Source organism: Syngnathus acus, chromosome 15, assembly GCF_901709675.1.
Source record: "Syngnathus acus chromosome 15, fSynAcu1.2, whole genome shotgun sequence".
Classification (NCBI taxonomy): Eukaryota; Metazoa; Chordata; class Actinopteri; order Syngnathiformes; family Syngnathidae; genus Syngnathus; species Syngnathus acus.
The window spans coordinates 13,221,897-13,249,234 of record NC_051100.1 but is presented as its reverse complement, the minus strand read 5'-3'; the positions used below and the strand labels follow the sequence as shown (position 1 = coordinate 13,249,234).

Sequence of the window (27,338 nt, the reverse complement as noted above, 5' to 3'; positions counted from 1 at the left end):
CCAAAATGCGACTTGTACTCCGGAGCGACTTATATCTCTTTTTTTTCACTTTATTGTGCATTTTATGGCTGATGTGACGTATATTCCGGGGCGACTTGTAGTCCGAAAAATACGGTATATACAATCTATTAAATTCCAATGTGTATTTTAATGGGGAATAATAGCGAGGAATACGTGCAGAAAAGTCGTGCCTGGAAAGGCACAACATCCATCCATCCCTTTGTTTTATTTTCATGAGGGTGTACTGGAATCCCAGCTGACTTCTGCCAGCAGATGGGAACACCCTCAACTAGTTGCCAGCCAACAGCGAGGCACACACTCACAAACATCCACACGTGACACATGTGCAAGGTTGACCTGTGCAGGTGAAATTGTTGATGTTAGGAATAAATATAAAAGAGCTGAAACGGCAACACACTTGTGATAAGAATAACGGCAACAACACGAAAAGTGGGTCAGATGACACACGGGCACACGCACACACATTGTGCGCCATGTCTTCCTGAAGATTCCGCGTTTGCACTGGCAAGGAAAACAAGAGCGAAGCTGTTGAGCGCTTGGGCCACTGGGTTTCTTTGGATGTGCAACTCGGGTCGGCCCAATGAGCTGATGTCACAGTGGCGCACAAGTGCAGCATGGGTCGCTCCAGTGACGTGCGGTGAGGGTTGGGGTTGGTGAGGCACTGACTCAGGGTCAGATTTACAAACGTACTGTATGACGCTAAGGCACTGACTCACAAGTCTGATTTACAAGCATACATCGTTGTTATCCCATTCTTGATTAAATTTAATAACATTTTAAACGCACCACTGTACATTTAAACACACCACTGTAGTATTCTTACCTTTACTTGTAAATGAAGTCCATTCTCCTGTCCTTCTGGACGAAGATCTCGATGACAGGGAAAGCAATAAAGTCGATTTTTTGCAGCACAACCACAAAGCCAGTCTTTTTTAGAGTACCAATCCTTTTGAAACGAACGTGTTGTAGTCCGTCCCGGGAGGCCCGTAGTTTGAATTAATCCTCGCAAATCTGGCGTTGGTCTTCCCTTACTTATGATTTCTTGCTTTGACTGAAAGTCAAGTTTTGAAAAATGTCTTATTTTCGAGATTATATCCTCCATTTTCAGGGAAAATAAAGCCAAATAGCAACGCGTTAGCACCGAATGTTGTTGGTTGTTTTTCTTTTCTTTTTTTTCTTCTTAATTTACTCTCGCATTTACTCGTGTCGTGAACTATTAGCCGCAGGCTCACTATCGCCCCATCTTTGAGGCAAAGTATGGCTGCCTCAAGGCTCGTATTTTCCCGCTGACTGCAAGCACGCGCCGTTTGCACGCGCTCAGTACAGTGTGTGAGTGGTGCACACTCTCACACGCACGCCCTGAGAGGCACAACCTGTCACTGCCTCAGCCTCCATGATTCTCGTCTCCCGTTGTTATTTGAACAAGAAATACAGCTATTTTGACTATGAAAATGATCCAAATGTATGGGAAACACACCAAAATTGCATTAAAAGCATAGACCACAGGACAGATATTATATTATGTTTTATTATATTATCCATTTTTTAACAACTTATGGTGACAGCTGAGGAAACCATGTTGAGCCCTTTACCGCCCCTGGTGGCAAGGTGAGGCACTGCCTCACCTGCCTCCTATGAGTGCACGTGCCTGGGTCGCTCGTGGGCATATTGTTCCAGATATTGTCCGATAAAAAAAGATGGACTCGGTTGTTTAATTTCCCACTTGACGGGCGAAAGAAAAGTCCATTTTCCTTAACGACACTCGTTAAAGGGCAGATGGGCTCCGCCCGGCCCCGCACGGACTTGACAAATGCCCCCCCCCCCGCGCCACTTCCGTGGCGTCGGTGTTATGGCCCCGTGGCCGCCGTTCGTGAGATGGATGAGCACGTTGAGGAAGAGAGAAGCGGGGCGCAGGGAAAACAGGAAGACGCAAGGCAGCAAGTCGGCATCCGCACTCACAACCGCTTATGTGAGAGGAAATGCCGCTGCACCTTGACTTACAAGTGGCCCTATTCATGGCTGCCCACATAAAAAATAATAATAATAGGATGGCCAAAAAAAGACATTTGATTTTCTATTTGAGTGTCAAGTGTGGGCAGTGAAGCAACGAGCGCGCTGGATCCAGCTGGCACGCCCGGTCGTCCCTCCCGTAAAGAGTCGGGCTGTTGAAGCAGCTGGAGGACGCGCATGCAGAGCGCCACAAGAGCTGCGCTGCCGCACAAGGAGCGCTACACTGCGCACTGCGCCGTCAGCACTCGGGTGGAGGAGCCTTCGTTGGCGTCAACCGTCCCAAAGCGCGTCACGCCGGGGGACAGAAAACAGATGTTGAGACGCCGGGTGCTCGTTAGTAAATAAAACAGGACCGCACGCCCCCAGGAAGGACAGCCACCCTCCACTTCACGGAAAATCACAAGCACACTTTTCCTACAGCAAGACATCTTGCTGCTCAATTTGAAGAGCTTGATAAGTGCTAGAGCGCTGAATGCAAAAATAAGAACAATATAAATATTCAAAGATGGAATCTTCAGCAACAGCCGTCCATCTTGACAACATGTTATAATGAACACGCAAGGCAGACTTTGAACCTCTACAAGTATCTCGGGTCCTTCAAAATCAAGGAGACGCGTGTGCCCTGCTGAAGGCTGCTGATATGCAATCGGAAAGCGAGTCGGACAATTAGTCGTGAGTACGCTACGTTACCGTTGCGCTAACATATTGTAGTCGTTAAGCCCGCGAGGCGAAGGCTTAGCGGCCAGCTTAGTGTGCTGATTGATAATGAGAAGAGGGAGGCTGTGAACTTTGACCTCTAGATGCTGTTGAAGAGATAAAGACAATGTAAAAAAAAAAAAAGAGAAACTCAACAACTTGAAGGAGTTTGTGACATCATGCCTCTTAAATAAGCCAACAACAAAAGAATACAGGCGTGTAACGACCGGCCCGCTAGCAGCATGTACTCTTGCTCTTAAATCGCAAATGTGGTATCTATACGCCCGTCTGAATAATTGATGGGGAGGTGGGGGCATGTGTCGCATAAACAAAGAAGATGGCCGCCAAGCGATGGCATTGGCTCAGCGTTTGTTTGCAGCTTAAACTGGTTTTACAGCAGCAGCTGTAGCAGCAGCGGCAGCAGCAGCATGCAGTATTCCTTTTCCCAGAACAACGGAGCTGGCCGTGGTGCTGCTGGGAGCTCTCCCGTGCTTAGGGAGCTGAAAATGCTTCTTGACAATAATGATGAAATGTCATCATAATTATGACTAGTAACAACAATAATAGCAATGTTGTTCTTCTTATTCTTATCATCTTTCCTGCTCATCTATCTACGTTTGCCACTGAACGCACACGCTGCCACTGCTTGCCTATCAAGTCCGACATTTGGTGACTGCTTTTGCAATTTGTGAAGCATTTGTATCATGATGATGGAAGCGAATCTCATATAGTGAAAGTGGAGCGAGCATAGCGCTGATTTCTTTTTAAGGCGTACAGATGGAGACAAACGATCGGTCGTCAAAGCAGATGGACGGTTAGAACATTGTTTCGCTTGCCGCCAAGAGCGCCGTGCCATGGTGGTCCTGCCAATGAGGGGGGGGGGGGGGGCGCTCAGTTGGCGGTGGAGGCGGTCCATGTGGACGGGCCCCGACCCGAGCGGACATCTGCAGCAGAGCGTCGCCGTTGGGCTAAATAAAAGCCATTGCAAACATTGGCCACTTTCACGCTGCTTCCTTGCTAAAGCAGCGCATCACAAGCTAGCCCATGCAAACCACCACCAAATTGACCAAAATCTCACAATTTGAAGAACAGCAAAAAATGGCCGTCATGAGCCTAGGATGGCTGCTTCAAAAGAAAATGGCAGACTTCCTCTTTAAGGCTTCTGGCTTTTTGGTGAGTCTCTCGTGATAAACGTGTAACATTTTTTTTTATGGGAGCAGTGTAATACTTTTTGGAAAATCCAAAACATACTACTGGATTTAAATCTTGTACAATTTTGACTATAATCTCGATCTGGAACTAAAGATTACTTTGAGAATCAATTAATTTGATTAATTATTTTTTTCAATTAACCGGATTAAAAATAAAACAAGTCCCCTTTTTAAATGAAGAAAAAATTCCATCCTTTCTTTTTAAGCCCATTTTTTCATTTTTTACAGCTACATTTTCTGCCCTCAAATAATTTATTTGATTGTTCAAGTATGCAACTTTATTTTTGAAATATTATGACTCAAATCTTAAAAATGTACAACTTTTCTCCCTTGTTTGTATATGCGTGGCATCATTTCACTTGGGGAGCCGGAATCCCATCACAGGTGCAACCAATTAAAGAGGATAGAGGCTTTTTATCCGCCATTCCCCTGAGAAACGAAACTAAATCCCGCCGCCAGCGACCAAGGAGGGAGAAGGGAAGGAAGAAGGACTTTAGGGGGGAGGGTGTCAGTATCCCAGGCTGAGCGGAACATTTGGATTTGGAGGTGACTTGGCTCAATGTGCGTGGGTGTGTGTCTGTAAGCTGAAGGAATTGTTGAGATACAAGCTGTGCCCAAATTCACAGGCTGTGTCTTCCAAAGGCTGCTTTTTGGCTGCATGATGTCACGTGACCCAACCACACGCGGTATCCAAATTCACGCCAAACACAAGTGGCCTTTTGTTCTGGCCTTGACTCTGGCCTTCGTTTCCATGGCGACGGGGCCTGAATGAAGAATGCATTTTTAGAAAACAGAATTTTATTTTTCAACTTTTCTAGGAACTCTAGGAACATATAAACACACCAGCCGGTAGGTGGAAATCACTTAAACATAAAGTTCTGTGTGCATTGGAATTTGTGGCTTGACCAATAGTTACATATATATAAATTAGGTTTCATTAATTGTGAATGAGTTGAGTGCAGATGGGTAAAAAAGAGAGCACACAGAGCAGGGAGCGAGTGAGGGAGGGCGCAGAACAGATGCGTAGTGCGTCCGGGTGGGCTTGGCCGAGGCAAGTGGCTGCGCTGGTTAAGCCTCTTATGTCCTATTCACATGACTCTGAGGGCATATCAACACTGCGTGTGTGTGCCTCTTAGTAGTGACATGCTAAAGACACACGCACGCACGCACACACACACACACACACACACACACTCATACACAGACACACACACACACACACACACACACGCCACAAGGCTTCATGTGACGCATTAGCGTTGCCGTGGACGACGCAGCATCCATCCTCGTTCTCCCATGTCGCAAACAATCTGCTGCCCAACACATGCTGCTCATCAAGCACGTTGAAACACTTTGACGCAAAGGCAGATTAACACAACATAAGACACTTCACCAACCAATCACAAGATAATAATGGTGACTTTGGATTGACAGATATGTTTATTGCTCTACTTGTACTCTTCCTTATATTTTGACGATCATTCAGTTAAATAAGGCGGTTGACATAGTGAAATATAGACTGCTAGTTATCTGATATCTACATGCGAGTTACTGTATCTACAAGCTAGCTTTGTCCGCGTTAACTACAATATACTTGCTTGTTAATTGTTGCTAGTTATAGAACATAGATAACCGCAATCTACTGTGTCTATGAGCTATTCAATAACGAAATTTTGGTGATTCGTTTATTATCTGATGGTTATCTCATACCTCTGTCCCATAGCTAAAATATCTATTATCAGTTATTGGCAAGCTATCTGCTAGCAAGGTCTAGTTAGCTGAAAGTTAGTCATATCTCCCATATGTCTAACTGTGTGAGTGCGTAAAGTTTATCTGAAACTATTTGTATTTTTTTTCCGTCCAACACATCACATCACAGCGAGAGAGAAAGACAAGATGTCTTCTCATCCTTCTGGCTTCGGAGGAGGATCAGGTTTTTGGGCTTCCTGTGCAAGAGGAAGTGGAGGCTAACACAGACTCAGGTTTCAGGCCATTAGCTCGCCTAAGATGAGCGAGGGAGAGAGCCCCGGGCCTGACCATCCGGCTATTACTCTACCCATCCATCCGTCCATCTATCCATCACTCCATCCACCCACACGTTCCAGGAGGATGGAGGCGGGATGCTAAGTCACAGCCTGATGGTGGCAACAGGTGCGGGGGGAATCAGTCAATCAGTCTACCATGCATGTTTTTGGGATGCGGGAGGAAACCGGAGTTCCCGGGGAAAACCCACACAGGCACGGGGAGAACATGCAAACTCCACACAGGGAGGAGCGGAGGTGGAATTGAACCCGCAATGTCTGCTGTGAGGTGGATATGCTAACAAGTGCGGCATTGTGCCACCCTAGGAGGAAAATTATACGTACATATCTAAAATTGCAATTAGCAGCTCAAGAAAATATGTTTCGAATCATGAAATGTCGTTTGGGAAACAATGGCAAACACATGTTGACATTAAAAGCGTGAAATACATTACAGTGGAGCCTCAGTTTTCGACCACAATCTGTTCCAGAACGCTGTTCGAGAAGTGAATCGTTTGAATTCCGAATCATGTTTTCCCATTACAAATAATGGAAAAAAATTTAATCCCGTCCAAGCCAAAAAACGCTTTTTTAAAGCATTTTTTCATTATTTTACACCATAAACTGCATAATTAAGTGAGTAGGTAATGTATAAATAAATAATATAAATAATAAACTGAATTAATAGAGTAGGCTAGGCTGGGGAATGTATTGCTGTATCTGTAGCAACTCTCTTGTGTGTTTCATTCTAATAGTAAAAGATATCTTTTTAAATTGTGAGGGAAAAAAAAGCGCATCAATTTTTTTGGTCATTTTTACCAATGAAAGACAACATTTCAAAGATAATGTGAAAGAAAACATCAAAAACGTTTTCTTAAAGGGTACCTGTAGTCATGAGCAATATTAACTTTTTTTCTATTCTACGAATATGGCTTAATCAAATCCATCCATCCATCCATTTTCTGAACCGCTTAGTCCCCACGGGGGTCGCGGGCGTGCTGGAGCCTATCCCAGCTGTCATCGGGCAGTAGGCGGGGGACACCCTGAACCGGTTGCCAGCCAATTGCAGGGCACACAGAGACAAACAACCATTTGCACTCGCACTCACACCTAGGGACAATTTGGAGTCTTCAATCGGCCTACCAAGCATGTTTTTGGGATGTGGGAGGAAACCGGAGTGCCCGGAGAAAACCCACGCGGGCCCGGGGAGAACATGCAAACTCCACACAGGGAGGGCCAGAGGTGGAATTTAATCAAATCCCTGAAGTTTATTAAAAGAAAGCAACTCATGTAGGAATTAAATGGCTTTTAGTAAGTGTGACATGGAAATACTGGGAGCATCCATGTTGCTTAGTTTGTGGCCCGGATCAGGCAGCTGCGTGACGTCAGCAAGTTGATAGCATCTTGGCTGGCTCCAATCTCGTCCCCAGCATTGGTGGAGGCCAGAGAGGTGTGACGCAATGAACCCCGGGAGAATCTGGGCTGGGTCACGGAGCACGGATTCAGTGAGTGTCAGTAGTATTGTGGATCACGCAACATGGCGCAGTGTAAAGCATTCGGATGTTATAATAACAAACGGAAAAACAAAGACAAACACTTCTACCGTGTGCCAATGCCAAGCAATTATGATCGTATAAGGATCTGTAAACAATGGTTGCACAATCTAGGAACAGATCACACGATGAAAACTTTCCCTTTTGGCAGTAATTCCGTGGTTTGTGAGGAACATTTTGAAGAGAATTACTTCGCAGCCGATGTGATTAACAGGACCCTTGGTTTGAAAGAGAAAAAACGTCTGCATCCCTGGGCAGTGCCAACAATGTTTGCCCATAAACAGAGGAAAACAGATATGAAAAGGCAGCAGCGTCATGAAAAGAGATCCCAGAGACAAAACATTGCCGTTCTGAGACAGGTCTGTATCTGTGATAAGCAGTTTTTGACCCCGATTTTGATAAATTACTGGGCGATTATTGTGGTTCGTTTACATTGGTTTCCCGTCATGGCGGGCAAGCGCATTTTGCCAGGGAAGTCAGTTTCCTGTTAAGTGATTTTAGTAACGGCTATGATCAATTGGTCTTTTAAGTAAATGTTTGGAAGCTGATTTGTACAAAACGGAATCAACTTGGTGACGTCATATCCGGGGCGCCATATTTCTTCCCCAGGCAGCAAAAGTGTCGGTCAAACGGCAACGTTTCAGGACCTCTTGTCCCTAAGAGGTGTTGTGTTATTTCTTTTTTGATATTGTACATTTACTTTATACTAAATCAGTGCCTGCGTTATTCAGGTTGACCAAAGGTACCCTTTAATTTCAAAAAGGTAAGCACAGTCGCCCCTCTCGCAACATCACTTCCTTTAAGAGCGTCTTTGGTTTTCAGTATCGAGCTTATCGTCGATTTTGTCATGCAAAACTCCCGCGCCAACTCTGACACACGCACACCGGACTCATATTTTGCGATTAATTCTTTTTTAAATTAAACCGTTTTGCGCACTTTTTTCCTCTTTTCGCCATGATCAGCTTTACTGCTCCCCCTTGCTTCCTTTGGAGGCATGATTAGAGTTGATGCAATCCTCAGAGTAACGAGAATGTAATAACGAACGGAGTCAGTTGGCATGTGGGTCCTCTCGGCTCATCTCGCGAGGTTCGACAATCAAAATTTCGTCCGACATCCGAAGCAGAAAATCTAGAATTTTTTGTTCGAATACCGATTTGTTCGAGAACTGGGACGTTCGAAAACCGAGGCTCCACTGTATTTTGGAGCAATATTTTTTTCTTAGAACCCATTATTACCTTTTGAATGATAACGGCCCATAATTCAACGACTCATAATCAGTAAAATTAATTGATTTTCAAACCTCAGTGGTCAGTCTTTAATGTTGACCACAGGGTTGTTACTGACCTATCTGCCAGCTGTGCGCTTATCTACACTTGTAATCCGCCATCTTGAATATCAACAATCTTTCTTCTATGCTATCTCCTACCTTGCTGCTAGCCAGTGTGTCGTTTGAAAACAAAATTTGGACACAAACAATTAAAACAAGTAAAAAGAGATTAAATAAAATGCGCCGAGGGAGTGCGATTAAGTGGGAACAGGCGGCCACGATGCCACCTGACGATTCCGAGCGAGCACCGGGAAGCGGAATTAGCTGGAAAGATGCCACCGTCTCGCCTTTGCTTCAGAGTCGCTTGACGGCGTACAAACTTCCGTAATTAAATCATCGTTCCTTCCGGCATGTTGACAATTCACTGGAAGTAGGTCGTGCGTGGGCTGCTCGGGCATGAGGTTCCTTGCCGAGACGACGAACGGACACATGTTGGCGAGAGCGCGTTTATTTTTGCATCATTAACGACAATGGGATCATGTGACGCTTCGCAGATGCAACAGCGCGGCGGCGGCGGAGCGTTCACCTCATCATCACAGAAAAAGGACTTTGACTCGGCAACGGCGTGATGACAACAGAGAGCTCATCCGTAATCCTCACTCAGATTAAATTAGAGTAGAGTTCTATTGCAGCAACGTCACTGAGGATTTAGAAGTTCGGGTTAGGAGGGTTCAGGTTTGGGATAGGATTAGGCCTTAAGGGATATGGTTACAGGGATGAGAACGGCAAATGAAAAAAAACACGGAAAAGTAGCCGGGGTCTGGGGGCCGCATGCCCCACATGGGGGGGTCGAAGGCCCCCCATTGAGGGGGCCTATGCCCCCTCCCACTTGCCGCAGGGGGCCAGGGGCCGCAGGCCCCCATTGGGGACTGCAGGGGCCACAGGGCCCACAGACCCCCATTGGGGGCCGCAGGGGGCCAGGGGCAATGCTCAGGGGGCAAAGCTCCCTGGAAACTCCTGGATTTTGGCAGTATAGCAACCCCAAAACCATTAATTTCATCACTCAATTTCAACAGTTTTGTTAAAAAAATATTCTTGCTTGGTGGGCTACCAAGGTGAATATAATACAGTCAAGCCTCCGTTTTCGACCACAGTCTGTTCCAGAAGGCGGTTCGAGAAGCGAATCGGTCGAATTCCGAATCTATTTTACCCATTACAAATAATGGAAAAAAATTTAATCCGTTCCAAGACTTTTTTAAGCATTTTTCCATTTGCACGTTTTTGTCCGATCGCGAAACTGCAGCGCACCGCCGAACGCGCAACCGTAGCGCGTCGTCGACCGCGCAACAGCACTGCGCTGGTTGCATTATTGCACAGGTGTCAAACTCAAGACCCGGGGGCCAGATACGGCCCGCCACATCATTTTATGTGGCCCGTGAAGACAAATTGTGCATCAAATTCATGTCATTACTAGAATGGCAAATTCTCTTCACTTTTAATAATATCTTTTTTTAAGAAATATTTGACCAGTTTTTACTCGTCTGATTTGAAAACGAGTTATTTGTCAGTTTGTTTTGTAGCTTTTATTGTATATAATATGAGGTGCTCTTACATTTTTTTGGGTTGACAGTCATAATGGCCCTCCGAAAGAAGCTAGGACTACAATGCGGCCCGCGAAAAAAAATTTGTCTGACACCCCTGCATTATTGTGACAGAGCCGTCGCTGAAATTTAGAAAATATTTTTAAACTCCTGATGTACTTTCCAAAATTCAAGTGGACCGAAGTGCGCAGGGAGCTTAATTTTGTCCGATCGCGCAACTGCAGCGCACCACCGAACGCGCAAATGTAGCGCGTCGCCGACCGCGCAACTGCACCGCGCAACTGCACCGCGCTGATCGCATTATTGTGACAGAGCCGTCGCTGAAATTTAGAAAACATTTTTAAAGTCCTGATGTACTTTCCAAAATTGAAGTGGACCTCAGTGCGCAGGGATCCTAATTTAGTCCGATCGCGCAACCGCAGCGCACTGTCGCGTTGCTTTAAGTGCGTCTTTGTGTTCCGAGTTGTAAGATGACGCTGCTCTCGAGCCATGCCCATCTGAAGCAGTTCCTGATCCCGTTCGACTTCTCTATTTCCCTGGCATGATCCTCGTCTTTTTTCTCTAAAACCTTCGCCATGCTGGCTAAAACCTTTGCTAATTATGCAAATGAGTAGGCAAATGATGTGACGAAAGTAGCGCCAAAATGATGCCGAAAAAAAGGCGGCTGTTGTCGCAATACTGCTGCCAGCCGCCCCCCCCCCCCCGCCATATAAAAAAAATTTTCTCAACGGGTTTACACGATTCACGAAAATGATACTCCCGACGGAAAAAAACACGGAAATCCGCGGATCCGCGGAAGATTCTCCTCCCGGTGGTTATCCATATGGGTAGCGGTTAGGGTTGGAATTAAGGGTGTTGACTGGGTTGGGTAGGGGGATGGTTTGCGTGTGCGAGCGCTTCGGGTTAGGATCAGGCAATGGAATCATCAGGCATGTTATGCTTAAGGTTCCAAGATGCTCTTGAGGATAAAGGTTTGGATTGGTGCATGGTTAAGGTTACACTTGCGAGTTTAGGTTTATGTTCATGCAAAGCTAAAATTAGGGGCACCGGTAACGCTTATGGGTAACACTTTGATCCAGATTTCGTGGTTGCGTACATGCAGAAAATAAGCCTGTCTCTGGGATGCTGTCTCCATTCTCAATTTTTACATTTCACTTCCCAATCAATTGGTAACAATCATGCTAAGCGGTAGCATCTAAGCGGCCTTAGCTCCCTTAGCTCAAGGGCCGCCAGACATGCCGCCAAGAGTTTACGCGGCCAACGCCCTGAGCACATGGCGGCGACGGCGGCGACGGCAGCGGTGGCAGCTCTTCATCATCCATCACCTCGCTGCCAAATCAAGTCGGACACAGTGTAACGTAAATGTAAATGAAGTGAGCGGGCACAGAGGAGGGAGAATTGTTGGGGGGGCATTGAGGGGAGCTGGTGAGTGCGTGTGAGGGGGGGCACAGATGGATGAGAGGCTGATTTTTCTCCATCTCGCCCAGTGGACACATTTCCTCGTCCCGCCTCCTTCTCGCCGTTATTCCCACTCCCACCATCACTTATTACATCATATCAGACTCATGTGCCTTCCACTTTCAAGATATAGGCATGTACCCACGTGTACAACACACGTGATGGCTCACATGTTCTGGAAAGACCCCGCCACAGGGGGTGCTGTTGTGCTAACTGGCTAGAAAAAAAGTTACTGAAGCTGTGCATGAAAAGACACTTCTGTCACGGGGAGACCCACAAATGAGTCTCAAGAAGTCGTGCCTGAGAACACACAGAAAGTCAGCCATTTTGGTTTCACGTCGGTTAAGTGACTAATCCCTTTCTGAAATCAACTTTCTATGAATTTTAGGAAAGTCACCTCCACTCAGCAACATGACATTTGGTAGGATTGATTCTCTGTAATGTGTATACTTACAAAGATTTTCAGAAGGACAAGAAATCTGCAATTTTTCTTCCAAACTGTTGAGTCATTTTAGCCATTTCCAGCCGTCCGAACACAAACTCGGTATATTAAGCTTGCTTTGATTGATATTTATTCTTTTAAAATAACAGCAACTGCTCTCACGTTTTCAAGTCACTTGGTCTTCATGAAGGTTGTTGCTGTGTGCACATTTTGAAATAGAGTTCGAATACTTGGCCTTCCTGACAACAAAAACAAACAGTCATCTGTGTAACGGTGCTATTCCAAAATAAAGTCGCACGCCATAGCGCGTCTTTGTTGTTGTGTTCCCGCCGCCGCTGCTGTCGGCCGGGAAAAACAAGCCGCCTCCCACAGAGAAGCTGGCAACCATCTTTGAAGCTAAAAATAGCTCAGAGAGCAGAGCGAGAGAGCGAGCCGCCGCCGCCATCACAGGCCGACCAGCTCACACGCTCGAGAAAAACGCTCCCGCTGGGATTCATCGACGGCGGTGGGCGCCACGCCCACCTCGCGACAGTCCTGGTCAACGGCTGAGTTCATTAAGAACGCCTCAGGCTCTTTTCACTATGATCAGTTCTTCCGCAAACACCTTTTTTAATGAGCTGTGACGAGTTTAGCTCTCGGCAAACATTTTTTTCTCTTTCAAATTATCTTGAACTTTACTGTCAAATCGAATCATTTTGCATTCATTTATGACTTTTGACAGCCAGGGATCGATTTTAAGGACAATTTCTTGTCCTCTTTTACAACTGTTTTAAGACAAACTTGAAATTAAATAAAAAAAACACAATATTTTGAACACGAGTTCAACTTCATGGAGTGCAGAATTTGGTCCCTTGAGGCCACCATCATTTTACCCATACTGACAACCCATTTTTGCCACCTTTAAGGAACCACACATTCCCCAAACCTGACAGACAGTTTGGAACCCCTCAATCAATTGCTCATTTTTTTAGGTTTACTGGAATTCCACTAGAACAACGACAAAACATTCCTAAAGTAATCTCAACAAGGAAATCCTCCAGTGTGCAGATGACAGGAATAAATCGGCATCGCACGGGAATAACATTTGGTGCTTCCGCTAAGTGTGTGTCTACATAAATGCAGCGTCAGCATTTTGTTCTCTGAGCTAATTACTCTGTTTACTGCGGCATTGCGCACAGACGGCAGGTCGACCGAAGTCCTAATGATGCCAGCAGTACCTTAGCGATCCGAGTGACCATGATACCATTACTACAGAACTATGTGCACTGTCAAAAGCCGCTTCTACCGGTAACTACTTTTGGCCCCAACAGTGCTATGCAGATACGCTACATGTAAGCTGATGTTATACTAATGTTAGCTTAATGTTAAGTACCGTAGTTAGTAGTTACTTGATGCTGTACAAAGTATTGGTGTCACAAATGACTTGATTACTAAATAATTTACATTTACAATGTTTGTACTAAAGGGTGGCTCGGTGGAGCACTGGGTAGCACGTCCGCCTCACAGTTAGGAGGGTACGGGTTCGATTCCACCTCCCGCCCTCCCTGTGTGGAGTTTGCATGTTCTCCCCGTGTCCGCGTGGGTTTTCTCCGGGCACTCCGGTTTCCTCCCAAATCCCCAAAACATGCTTGGTAGGCTGATTGAGGACTCTAAATTGTCCCTAGGTGTGAGTGCGAGTGCCCGATGATGACTAGGATAGGCTCCAGCACGCCCGCGACCCCTGTGGGGACAAAGCGCTTCAGAAAATGGATGGATGGCTGTATGTACTAAATTTAATTAATAAAAAAGTTGATGATTATCATTAGTAATAAAATAAAAATAATCACATTAGTTCAACCATTTTGCAGACATTTTAATCAAATGGAGGAATAAAATGTAATTAAGTTTTAATTACATATCTTGTATTATTAAATATTTTCCATTAAATGTACTTTTAATTAAAAATAAACTTTCATGCATAATAAATTTGCTGAAATGTGTTTAAGTATTTGCTTAAATGATTATAATTAAAGTAACTTTACAATAAAAGTAAATGATTTTATTACAACTTAAAATTTTACATATTTAATACTGATTTTAAATAGTTTGAATAATTACAAGGAGATAATTGTCCATCCATCCATCCATTTTCTGAACCGCTTAGTCCCCACGGGGGTCGCGGGAGTGCTGGAGCCTATCCCAGCCGTCATCGGGCAGTAGGCGGGAGACACCCTGAACCGGTTGCCAGCCAATCACAGGGCACACAGAGACAAACAACCATTTGCACTCGCACTCACACCTAGGGACAATTTGGAGTCTTCAATCGGCCTACCAAGCATGTCTTTGGGATGTGGGAGGAAACCGGAGTGCCCGGAGAAAACCCACGCGGGCCCGGGGAGAACATGCAAACTCGACACAGGGAGGGCCGGAGGTGGAATCGAACCCGCACCCTCCTAACTGTGAGGCGGACGTGCTACCCAGTGCCCCACCGAGCCGCGGAGATAATTGTAAATACAATAAATAAATGTATATATATATATATATATATATATATATATATATATACGTATATATTTTTTTTAACGTTATCTCGTAATAATCAAGAGAATACCATTAAATACAATGTCATAGTCATGCTGCTCCGTTGAGGCGAGCCAGGTCAACGTATCATCGTCCAGATCAATCAGGCCTTGTTCGCCATTCGGTGGCCGGTGTTTGGGGCAACTGCTGATGATGTGCTCTACTGTCTGGACTGGGTCCCCACACTCGCAGGAGGCACTATCTGCGAGTCCCCACCTCTTCATTGCAGCTCCATAGCGTCCAACGCCGGTCCTCAAGCGGTTGAGGGTTGTCCACTGTTTCCGGGGCAAGTCTTGGCCAGAGACGTCTGTGGGGTCATTGATGTAGTGGTGCAGTCTAGATGGTTCTGCTGACTTCCACTGTTCTCTCCATCTCGACCAGGTGGCCTTGGAAGTGTCAGCTGCTGTTGTGCTGAGCAGCTCATGGCCTTGGATGGCAAAGGGGCGTCGTGACTCTAAAGTGGGCAAATAGAAAACTGCCAGGCAACAAAGGAAGTTGGTTGAACAGCATCTTCACGGGCTACGCCGGTGACGTGAGCGCCTCGTCGTCTCTGCGCTTGCAAGGCATTGTAGGACAATTTGTCAGAGGGCCGCCTTGAATAATTCAGCCTCTTCTCTGGATATTGACCGCGTTTCTCTTCCTCATTGTTAATATTTCATTTCAGCACTCCTCCTCTGACCGACCTTCCAGGGCCGTGAATCAAAGTGATATACGCCCCCTTCCGAAGCCTTAGCAATAAATGTATTCTAGAGTGGAGTATTATTTAGAAGCGTCAGATTTTTTTAAAAATTGATACCCGTACGCTTTGTTAAAGCAGCTTAATGGTGCGTAAGCGCCACCAACTGATAGCGTTCTTCCACCGCAAAAAAAACAATAGCTATGTCCAGGCTGGATCCTTCAAAGCCTCATTCTCACATAGCGTCCGCAGAAGAAATACACAGTGGTGAATTTGGACGAGTAAATTTGAGCTCTTGCACACGCGTCACTAACTTCACAACGAATCGGCAGCCGGCGTCAGGAAGGTGAGGGATTGACATGCTATTCGCCTTTGCCAATTGAGTCAGTGTAGAAGAAGAGTGAGGTGGAAACAAGAGGAGCAACGCAGGCTAAGAAAGTGTGCTTCGAACCAGCCTTTGCCCATGGAAACAAAGGACAGTTTGGAAACTCAGATTCGAAGGCCGCGTGAGTTCGGACACCGACGCGTGGTCAAGGCACACTGGAGGTCCCGTTGCGATGGCCGCCAAATTCGACCTTTGCGGGACACAGCCTAAGTGTTTGGATATTGACACTGTTTCAGACATAGAGTAGTGTTAAAGCATCGCTCCAAGATCCGATTTCAAGGCCAGCACATGAAAGGTCCTTGTACTCCTACAAAATTAGACTCAAATATTCTGGACGAAAGGCGACACTGATTCCAATAGGAGTGCTAAAAGAAGAGGAAGAAAACGACTACATCCCATATTCACTTTTATCATGTCATCACTGAGCGTTTGTTTTCCTGCATTAAAATTCAATTTGATTTTGTGTGCACATGCCGAGAAGTTGGTTATGGAGAGCAAGAACACGTGTGCAGGGCACTAGCCAAACAAAGCCTCTTCCAATGTGACACATGCAAAATCATCTATTTTGCATGAGGATGATGAATAAAGCTGCACGACTTAAACACGCGTATATGCACTTAAATCAACAAACACTTACAAGCTTTGACCCGGAACACATACGAGGCATTTCAAATCACAGCCCAGATCCACATGCTGCCTTTCACGATCTGGAGGAAGCGGTGACATCGTGCATTGATGCAACTATTCCGGGAACTAGCCTGACGCTGGCAAAACACAATCTGGAGAGACCTCGGTGATTTTTCGCGATACAAGCCGACAAACATCGCTAAAGGCGTTTTCTGGACACGGCCATTTTCACACATTTTCAAGCCCAAAATGGTAAAAATTAATCGGAATGAGCCGATCGTTTGAGTCATTCTTAATAAACAAAGGCGCGGAAATCACAATAAGTGTGACAAATCGACCGAGACAGCAAATAATTCCCCAGATCTGCTTCAGTCGCTGTAAATTCCAGAATAAAATGCTGCTTCCCACCTCGGCTTTCATGTGTCGTCAATAAGAACCAGAAACCAAAGGTTCATATTGTCTCAGAATGAGGCACGAAACGGCAAACTGGTTCAGTTTACCCGGACACCGGCGTGTCTTCGGTGGGCCACCCGAGCCACAGATGGTCGCTTATTTGGCACTTAATGAAAGCAGGCGGCCAAGCCGACGCAGCCGTTCGGCAGTGCCGCATACATTCCCTGTTTAATGGGCATTAATGTGAAAATGATGGCCTTGGCGAATCAAATCGGCATGTGGGTGGTAGCACAAGGTACAAGCCAGCAACAGCATTTCAAAGCACAACTTTACTTTTCTTCCTCACCAAGAGGAGGGGTGACATTTTCCCAAGGATATCTATCAAGCCGCCTTTATGGTTTTCATGTGCACTCACCACAAGTGGCACTCTCTTTTTTTCAAAAAGGATTAATTAATAACTGAAAGGATCTTGATGAATGGCTCCCATTTCTCCACCCGCTAATAAAAATGATACCATTTGTCTAATCATCTGGCGGGGGGTGGAAAGTCGTCCGTGGAGGAATCTATGGAATTTTTCATTATCGGCCCCACAAAAAGAGCACCTTGCCGCTGCAACTTTAGAACACGCGACAGCACTTTTAAATGACATTTTTGGTTCAACATTTTTTCCAATTAGTGGCCGGTGAGCGTCCTGCGACTGTCAGCTAATTAGTAATTATGACCAACTTGTAGCACACGCCCTGGAATTCTTATCAAGGGAAAATATACACATTTGTATGCACAAAAACAAGCCTCACACGTACTACGTATTCAGAAAAAAATTGATTTGTGCTCCTTCCAACATCATGTCCCTTATATTGCAGTGGTGGCAAGTATCCAAGTAGAGCTACAGTACAGATTCAACATTTAATCCACAACTAATGAATTAATTCCTATGATAATCGATTTTTGGAGAACTTGTTTAAGGAAAAACTACATTTTGATGAGTGCTGGTCACTGACAGTTTATTGACAGTTTATTTACTGCTACACGCCGCCAATGAAGGTTACACGTGAAACGCTATGACACGACCTCGTGAATCGAATCAGCCTTCCTTTCCGCCTCTGACCGCAAGACCTGCCATTATGCAACTGGCTGTTGGGGATTGTGCTACAGACAACCACGTCGGCTTTCCTTCTCCTGCTCTCTGTGAATTGTGGCTTAGGACACCATTTACGTTTAATTCCTGACTTTGGCCTGTGATAAATTCCCAATCACCCCTTCGACTGTGACGTGAACTGATTTGTGCTCTGGTTTTGAAGTGAGCTGTCACACTCGATAGTGAAATTAATAATAGTCATTTCGAACTGACTACATGCGCTGCGCTGGCCAAACATGTCGCGTGTCAGCGTCCGGACAACAAAAAAAAAGATTTTGATCAGCCCAGCCCTGGTTAAGATGTTTTATTTCTGTTTATCTGTTTTATTGAGCCGGTTTGAAGGTGTGCAAAATGAAGGTATTTAAATGAAGTCCATGGTGAGAAACAACTCTCCCCTGCATGGAGAGAATTAATAATGTCCACTGTGTGTCCAATCAGGAAGAGTCGTCAAGTTGTAATGATATAAAGGTCAGCATGTGTGACCTTATACAGATCCTGTTCCCCCCCTCCCTCCCTCCCTCCCTCCCTCCCTCCCTCCAACTGGGGGAAAACCCAGCTTGCGTTGAGGAGATGTTCTCAACATGCGGCGCTGAAAGAGGGAGACATTTATCACGGAGGTGGAATCGTTTGTGGCGTCAGCGCGTCATCGATTGCTGCGGCAATGCCGATCAATAGCTAGTGTACATAACAAGATTTGAAACCAAGACGAAACAAGGCAAAGAGGAGGCGGCAACGTAGGCAGAAAACACAGTCATTAACTAAAACACCAAAAGATGCTCCTTCCTCGTTGCACTCATTTTTTCTTGAAATCAATGAAACATTTGATGATGTGCAATGAAGAACTGATTAACAGGCTGTCAAGCTCGTGTGTGCTTCAACAAGTATTTGGGGGGTACTTGCATGGCTCAAATCGAACATTTACGTTGACTCCATGAATTGAAGTCTTTACTATCATGGTGACACATGTTCTGCCACCGACAGCAACACATACTCTTTTTATTCCAAACATAAGCATTCACTGTTCCAAAGATAAATGTTATGTAGAGATATAACATGCTTTAATTTTCAATTACATTTACAATTACAATTTTGATGAAAATTTGCCAATTCTTTTGTGGATACATATTTGTTACATGATAAATTGGTTTGTATTAAAATTATTTGCCAATTGAATAACACACAATCATATTACGTTTTTTGATGTAGGACAAAATAAGATAACCTTTGTTAATCCCTAGAAGGGAAATATGGATGTTACAATAAATAAATAAATAAATAAATAAATAAATAAATAAATAAATAGCAAGTAACACACATACCTCAAAAAAGCATACCTCTAAAAAGCATAAAACTGGTCCGTGACATGTAAATGGTTCTGCATCACCTCAACTGTGTCTTCACACCAAACCCTCACTGGTGTCAGCTGCTTGCGTTTCCAAATGTTTCCTGATGGGGTGTCAAGTGCATCAAGTTGCAGTCAGATTCCCCAGCGGAGACAAAGAAGAGCTGTGTAATCCCTTCACATTCCACATGACACAACACTAGTACTATTTTTTTTCAATTAGGCACAAATTTGCTCTGATTGCAGTGGTGCGTGATTCTCGACCCCCAACAATACCAAAGGTTGCAATCCTTTAAAACGATCAACGACAGCAGACTCATGTCATATTTACTTGACGGAGGCGAGGGCCTTGTTTACTTTGAGCACATGGCCAGGAGCTCAAAGGACAAAAAGGTAACCAAAGCCGAGCCACTTCCTGCTGCACCCAGCCGCGTGCCCCCAGTCAACCCCACCCTCACATCGTCTCGGCTAATGTGAGCCGCCCGGACGAGTTTGTGCTGCTCTCCATCACAGACAGCCGTGGTGGAATTAGCGTTAATGAGCAGAAAAGTTAATTTAGTTAAGAGACCATCAACAACGCCGACGCCAAATTTATCAGCGCAATAAAGCACATCAAAAAGCAGCACTTTGGCTGGGGGGGATTCTGAGGTGTCACCCCCACCCAAGCTTTCAGGACTCGGGGAACTAAGGCCTGACTTTCTAAAGGTTGGCACACTTCAAAATGGGCACAAACTTAACTGCACTCTCAAACTGTCGATGGTGAAAACAGCATAGCTACCACCAATAATCTCATACAAGGTGAAATTCTGAGGGGTTCTCTAAATTGATACATCAAATTATATTTAATTAAACTGATTGGTGTCAAATGCCCTTGAAGCTTGATTTAAATTGCATGAAGCAAGACATTTTCACCACTCTGCTTCCGTGATGTCATTGGTTAGCACACCATGCTAAGCCTCCAGCGTCCAGTGTAAACATCCGCAACATCCAGATAGATTTGGGAGTGTTCATGCTGGTCCAGGTGGCCTCGCGGCGCTTGTCGACGTTATTGCTCGCGACTGGCCGGGTCGCCGTCTTTGGGAATGGCACACTTTCAAAGCAGGTATTGTAAATAAATGTTAGCTCATCATCAGATCAACAACCACGTTGCATAATAATCAACTCGATCAATAAAGGCAATTGCATCAACAATGTCGTTCGTCACTGTGGAGTAGTCAAAGGTTCAAGCCACCTCTCATTAATATTCAGAGAGGCATTTAAGATATCATTCAATCATTCGACTTCTGTCAGGTGATAGACAATCCTAGGACGGCACCCAGGAAGTTTCAAGCAAATCATAGGAAGCATTTCAGACTAACTGCTTTTTGAAATGTGAAAAAGTATACCTCTTACATCACTTTTGTTAGGTAATAGATAATCCCAGAAGGGTACCCAAGAAGCGTCCCTATGGCGGAATGTAGCTTTTCAGAACAAAACCCCTGAAATCTGCCAACGTGAGTGTCATTTCACTGCAAATTGACAATGATGTAAAACACAACCCTCCCTGGTATCGCTCGACTACTCCACTTGTGACAGGTAAGAGATCCCGGGATGGCATCCGGTAAGTTTCATGCAAATCGTATGCAGCATTTCAGATGAACAGCCTTCAATAACCTGTAAATCTGAACATTATTAATTTATGAAAAGAAGCCTGATATCACACACTTTTTTTTACTTGAGTCAGGTACCAAAGAATCTCACAATGACATGCATGATGTTTGATTCAACGCTGTTAAAATGGAACCGTAAACGTGTCATTACCTCTGTTTTCAGAGTGAAAACAACAGTCAATTGTTAACCTGCTGTCAGCTACAAAGTTCTCTAAGGATGACACACAGGATGTTTCATTAAGATCTAAATAAACAATACATTGTGACATTGAAAACAATCCTCAAGTTATCACTCTGACCTTCCACTTCTGTCATGCGCTTGAAAATATACCGGCAGGCACTTTCGTTCAAGTCTGATGTAACCTTTCCGTATAAAAGTGAAATCTACATAATTGAAGGTCAATCACTGTAAATTCAGAGGGGCATTCATTCAGCAAGTAGACGAGGCCAAGATGGCACTCAGGGCCTTTCATGATGAGCAGTGTTTTTGGAGTTCTTGCGGAACCAGCGAGACTTACGTGTTTTGTGGTGGCCGTGCCTGTGGGCTGCTGTGGTGGTGGTGGCCCCTGTGGTGGTATGTTCCGAAGTCCACATCTGTGTGGAGTCGTGTAGCACGGTAGGATTAGATGGAGACGGACTGGACGTTCTCAGGGTGGGCCAAGGCGGTGTGGTGAAACCCACCGGAACGCGTCCGTTACGATTTCCGTGATTGCGAGGGGTCGCCAGGCTACCCGAGGCCCCGCTTGTTCTTGGGTTAGCCGTGGAGGTCTCGGTGGATCGAGTTCTACCTCTTCCAACAGTTACAGTTTTAGGCTTGTAGTCAGCGATAGGAGTGTTTGTGGCCGTGGTGGTGGTGGTAGTAGTCTCGGGCCCTTTGGGAATCCCGCTGGGCTTTGAGAGGAAGATGGGGTCCTGTCCTATCCGGTTGGCATCGACCAGGTCTGTCGGTACATAATCCCGCACAGTCCCGACCACAATCCACTTGAGGAGCATCAGACTCAAACCCAACCCGATGAATCCGATGAGGAGCGGAACCACGCAGAGCCATGTCTGCTGGCGGGGCCACAGGGCACACCCCAAAGGGCCCCGGTTTCGCGCCGGGCCCTCGCCACGGGCCCCAGAGGCACCCGAGGTCCCTGACGGCTCCGGTTCCTCCAGGATCACTGCACCCGTTGCGGTGGCCCTGGAACACTCGCTCATCCTTCCGGGCCTTTCTTTATGGCTCATTAGGGGTTAATCCTGTTCTCGGCATGTGTCATAAACGTTCCGGACCAAGGTGGAGACGACGGAATACACAAATAATCCACACACAGAGAAGGCCAATAGGACAAGAGGGACATGCATGGAGAGTAGGTGTAGTCAGACAATCGGACGATTAGTCTGCCTTCGAGTCCCAACCGACTCTCAACTTGAAGTGGAAAGAAAGAAAGGAGAGAAGACGACGACACAGGAGCAGAAGGAAGGGTGGAAAGGTTCTGTATCCGTGCATGAGAGTGCGGCGCTGCAGCAAAAAAAAAAAAAAAAAAAAACACCCAAACCTAATTCCTACTTAGCATGCACGCGTACGCCTCACCATGTCCTAGCGTGTGAGTGCAGGAAAATATGAAATTCCCAGATGCAGGATGATCCAGCAGCTTTTGCCCTGGCAGAATCCCACCGCACCTAAATTCTGTCTCCCTTGGGATGTCGACTGTCCCAGAATTCTTGCTTCTGCTTTGATTCTCTCTCTATATATTCTATCTTTTGTTTTAAGCCCTCGTGACAGTTGATTTCGGCGTTTGTCCTGACACACAACAGCAACAATTCAGAGTGCAGAAGCGGCGGCAGGAGGAGGAAGAGGAGGAAGAGAAGGGCAGCGGGATGGAGGGGGGGGTGTTGTCACGCAGCGCTATCACAGGGCGGATTAATCCGCTAAAGCAACGCATGATCCCGCTTCCTTTGCGCAGCCGACTTTGGATCACATTTCCCTCCCGTATGCCGAGTGATCCAGTGGAAACATTCCGGCACAGACGAAATTCCAAAGCCAAAAAAACCCCAAAGAAAGAGAAATCCAGTCTCGAGATTACCAGACCCTCTGTCTCTTCGCATCACCCGAGCGGCCCTCGGCGTCACCCCGGGGAGGCTAGCGACATGTGAAGATGGGTCCGATGGGCGAGATGCTGGCGAGCACGCGCGCAGCTGCCGCCCGGAGAGGCAGAGGACAAATGAGAAGAGGGAGGATGGCGGAAGGGAGGAGGGAGGATTGAGAGAGTGGTCGAGAGAGTGAGAGAGAGCGTGGCCGAGAGAGGGAGGCTGCACCTGCTGGATGGAGCTTGGAAATGTGCCTGCCTCTGTCAGCAGACAAGAAAACGCCCCGTGGATGAAAATAATAAACAAATAGAGCGTGAGGATGGATTGGAATAATTGAGAAGGACGGATGGGGGGGGGGGTAAAATCGGTGTTTGGCATCTCGGATGAAAAGCTGGTTGAAACCTCTCGTTAACCGTGACTGTAAAAATAATGCACTTTATAACACTAAGTCATTTCACATCACAGCTGACAGGAGAGAGCCTATCCCCGGATGGCATCCAGGAAGTTTAATTATACTCTGCAGTATCATTTCAGCCTGCGACCCTCGTGAGGATAAGCGGTTCGGATAATGGATGGATGGTATCATTTCAGAATAAAAGCTAAATCTGCAAATGCGACTGTAGTGAGTGCAGGCTGTGTTTAGCATTTCAGATGACCAGCTATGTGAAAGATGACATGACTCTTGTTAACTGTGACTTTAAAAGAACACCCCTAATAACGCTGAGTCATTTCTCATCTGAGAGGTGCTAGACTATCCCAGGGTGACACCCAGGCAGTTTCATTCTATCTGGGGTACCGTGCCGGAATGAAAGTGAAAGCTGCATATGGAGTCACAGTGATATTAAACATGTCCAACTTATATGACTCAACCATCCCACTTCTGTCAGTTACTTGCTACGGTGTCCCACAATGGCACCTGGGAAGTTCCGCTCCACAGTGAGGTTGTGTTTCAGAATAAAAGCTACATCTGCATAGTATGTGACTATCAATACCCATGCAGGAGGAAAGACATGAAAACAATGCTTTGAGCTGCTTGGCCATCGCAAACATACAATTGATGACTTGGAATGGAATGTCCGATATACACTGGGGTGAAAAAACAGATACTTGAGCAGACAGAACGCAGCATGTAGTACAAGGTCGTCCGACTAAAAGGGCAGCTGCTGTCACGCTCGTGACGATCAATCTTAAACAAACAAATTACCAACATAAACAAAATTCTTTTACTGGTTCTTTTATCACAAACAAGATGTTTAGGTTGCATTACCTGACATGTTTCGGCTTGTACTTCCGCCTTCATCATTCAACTCTGATGAAGGCGGAAGTACAAGCCGAAACATGTCAGGTAATGCAACCTAAATATCTTGTTTGTGATAAAAGAACCAGTAAAATAATTGACAAGCGAAAACAAAATGAACATAGTACAACTATAAACAAAATTCCCTAGAGCAGGATGCTCAAAATGCATCATTTTGAACTGAGACATATTCTGTCAATCCATGTAAATATGTATGCTATCCGTGTCAGCTGATGGAGGATAAGATCAGGTCATGTCATCCTAATGCAGCCTGAACAATGCCGGATAATGGAGTGGACGAGCGCTGAGGGTGAGGGGTTATCACGTTTGTGCTTTCCCATTCTAGATGCGACGGAGGCAGGATTATCTTGTTAGACAGCTTTTCGTCCCAGGACGTGTCATTTTACGAGTCGTATGTCGATATCTGTTCGCATGTCATCTGTTTGATGGGTTTTAAAGTCAGGTCGAGCCATCATTTGAAACTCATTTTCCATCATTAGTGTTAGAAATAAATGGTTTACAAATTATTTGATTAGGAAAAGAAATGCACTGGTGAAAACCAGTAAAAATGAAGCCCCAGCTACTCTAACACATTAATGCTATGTAATACCGTTATTTCTGGGCGTAAAAAAAAAAACGGGACCGCATCTGAGTGACTGTTGAGGATCCAATCTTTTATACCAGAACACACGGGCTTCCAAAGATCGGTACAGAAAGCCTTCAGGTCTGTTGAGGAAAACATTTTATCAGAAAAATAATACACAGTGATTCCGAGAGGGCCTTCACATTGAGTTCTAAATATAAAACATGAACTCGTAAAAACTATCCTTTACTTTGTTGTGGCCCAGCGGAATTTTTCTAAAAAGCAAACTAATGAAAGTGGTTTTCTTGTCGGCCCGAGGCATATTCATAAACAATACCATAACAATAACAAGACAATTAAAATAATAACATTAAAATGATAAAGATTAAAACATTACAGAGGCTTATGTGCAGAAAAGCACAAGAAAAGAAAACACTAACGCTTTTTGTAAACTCGAACACAAAGCTGAAATGTCGGCTGTTTAGTATTTCAATGTATTCGACTCCTTGACAGAAAATGCTGGGGGCCAGAACTAGTCATTAACGTCCAACAATGTTCATTATATATTGTAGTATTTACACTTATTTATTCCATTCTTGAGGGCAAACGCTTCAGAGATCGGATGGACAGACATGTAGTAAGAGAGAGTTTCATGTTCCAACAGAGCGTCTCCAGGTAAGTGTTAGCGTTTCATCCGAGGTTGAGGCTTTCAAAGTGAGGTTCCAAGAAATCAAGTGGCTTTCAAGCCAGGCGTAGCCTTTCAATTTGAGCTTTCTTGCCAACGGTATTAAACAAGCTTAGCTTTCAAATTAGAGTTTCAATTCTCTCTGTCGTCTGTGTGTGTATGTTAATAACCTTCCTTCCTTCCTTCCTTCCTTCCTTCCTTCCTTCCTTCCTTCCTTCCTTCCTTCCTTCCTTCCTTCCTTCCTTCCTTCCTTGTGTGTCATTTACATGGTTGCTGCGGCTCCCCAGATCCTCAACAGGAATTCATGGTCACAGAATGACGCCATTCAGAGGAATTTATGAACGCTGCCGGCATGCAATTTCCTGACAGACGTTTATTTAGTGGTGGCCATTTCCTTACCAGCTGCATCACCAGCAGTCCTGTGGCCTCGTTTGGAACTGGTACTTACCACAACACGATTCTGCGCGCCGTTTGGCGGGCCTTCTGTACGGCACCTGGGCCTTCGGTGGGAACTTAAACGCCTTTATCCAGCAACGCAGTTTAACAGCACATAACTTTGCCATGTACATTGCCCGGAGTCGTACACAACGAACAGTTAAATCACATGACAAAAAGATCAAACATTGACATTAAATACGTGACACTCAACAGTGATGGAGATTATGGCAAAATACACAGGCGGGCTTTGCAAGGTGAGTTTGGCCACATGTAATTTTGCTCTTAGCAAGCAATCCGAGGACTAACCCTAACCTGGGTTTGTGACACATGCCAAGCGCAGGATGAATCCCCTATGAGCCGACTGCTTCAAGAACATTGCCGTTACTAATACGATTTAGTTACTTCTGTTTGTGTTTGTTTTCATTGTGTTTGTTTCATTTAGTCATAGAGCAGAAGAAAAGAATAGACTACTGAGAACAAAATATTACGATGCCGTGTAAAAAAATGAAGACTTAAGCTCGTAAACGCAGTTTGGTGCATCTGACAACACGTCTGCTGTGCAGTTGTTGCCAATGGACGCGTTCCTGATGCTCGCTACCCAAAACCCACTCGAGCCCCCGGGTGAGGGCGAGCTATTTTCATCAGTCGCGCCACGGTGCCGCCACTTGACTGACAGGCCACTTTGAGGGTGGCAGACAGGCTTAGGGGTCTCTCTGGAGGCTGTGCCAATCACAGGAGGGGAATTTGACACCAATCCTTATTCCACACCCTCACGTGACATGTACATGTAACACGTATGCTCAGGCGGCGACATGCTCAGGCACGCTTAGCATGCATCAGGTTTGATGTACGGAAATAATCGTATCAATCAGAGATGAACAGAAGAGATATTTTTGACAATGCTGTGCTTTCTCCCAATTTTGTGAGAACAGTTTGGAGGGAAACTTTTGCCGGTATGAACATCATCTGTTTTTACATTTTGTAGGACAAAAGAAAAAGACTTATGAGTCATATTTTTGAATGACAAACAGTCTTGGCACGGACGAGTGGACAGATCGATGTTGTGTTGCTGTGTATCATTGGCAATCATTGGCAACGTGCATACTGCATTGCCGTAAAAGTGAAAAGTACTCGGATCCCTCTGTGGTGGAAGGCAGAAAGCTGTTGCCTAAGTAGGCGGATGCTCCGTCTCTGCTTCCTCCATTGTCAAATCACA

General features: G+C 45.4%; 1 protein-coding gene and 2 long non-coding RNA genes across 8 annotated transcripts in view; 2 read left to right on the top strand and 1 right to left on the bottom strand.

Moving 5' to 3' along the window:
- Nucleotides 1-23,313, bottom strand: part of LOC119134898 (pro-neuregulin-3, membrane-bound isoform) — a 133,295-nt gene extending 109,982 nt beyond the window's left edge. The window contains exons 1-2 of one of the 6 annotated variants that reach the window (XM_037272127.1): nt 21,731-23,303; nt 21,568-21,643 (exon numbers count right to left, since the gene is read on the bottom strand). In XM_037272127.1, coding sequence (XP_037128022.1) covers nt 21,568-21,643; nt 21,731-22,276 — 622 coding nt within the window. In that variant the 5' untranslated portion in view covers nt 22,277-23,303. Of the gene's footprint in view, nt 1-19,392; nt 19,505-21,567 lie in introns of all 6 variants that reach the window. The other 5 variants (XM_037272128.1, XR_005100422.1, XM_037272126.1 and 2 more) reach the window with 5 other exon arrangements.
- LOC119134983 lies at nt 1,286-23,216 on the top strand. Its single transcript, XR_005100460.1, has 3 exons — nt 1,286-1,673; nt 19,530-19,534; nt 23,206-23,216. It is a non-coding gene; the product is annotated as an uncharacterized LOC119134983 (long non-coding RNA).
- A 1,113-nt stretch (nt 23,314-24,426) lies between the features above and the next one.
- LOC119134976 lies at nt 24,427-26,523 on the top strand. Its single transcript, XR_005100453.1, has 3 exons — nt 24,427-24,464; nt 25,601-25,674; nt 25,972-26,523. It is a non-coding gene; the product is annotated as an uncharacterized LOC119134976 (long non-coding RNA).
- The last annotated feature ends 815 nt before the right edge of the window (nt 26,524-27,338 follow it).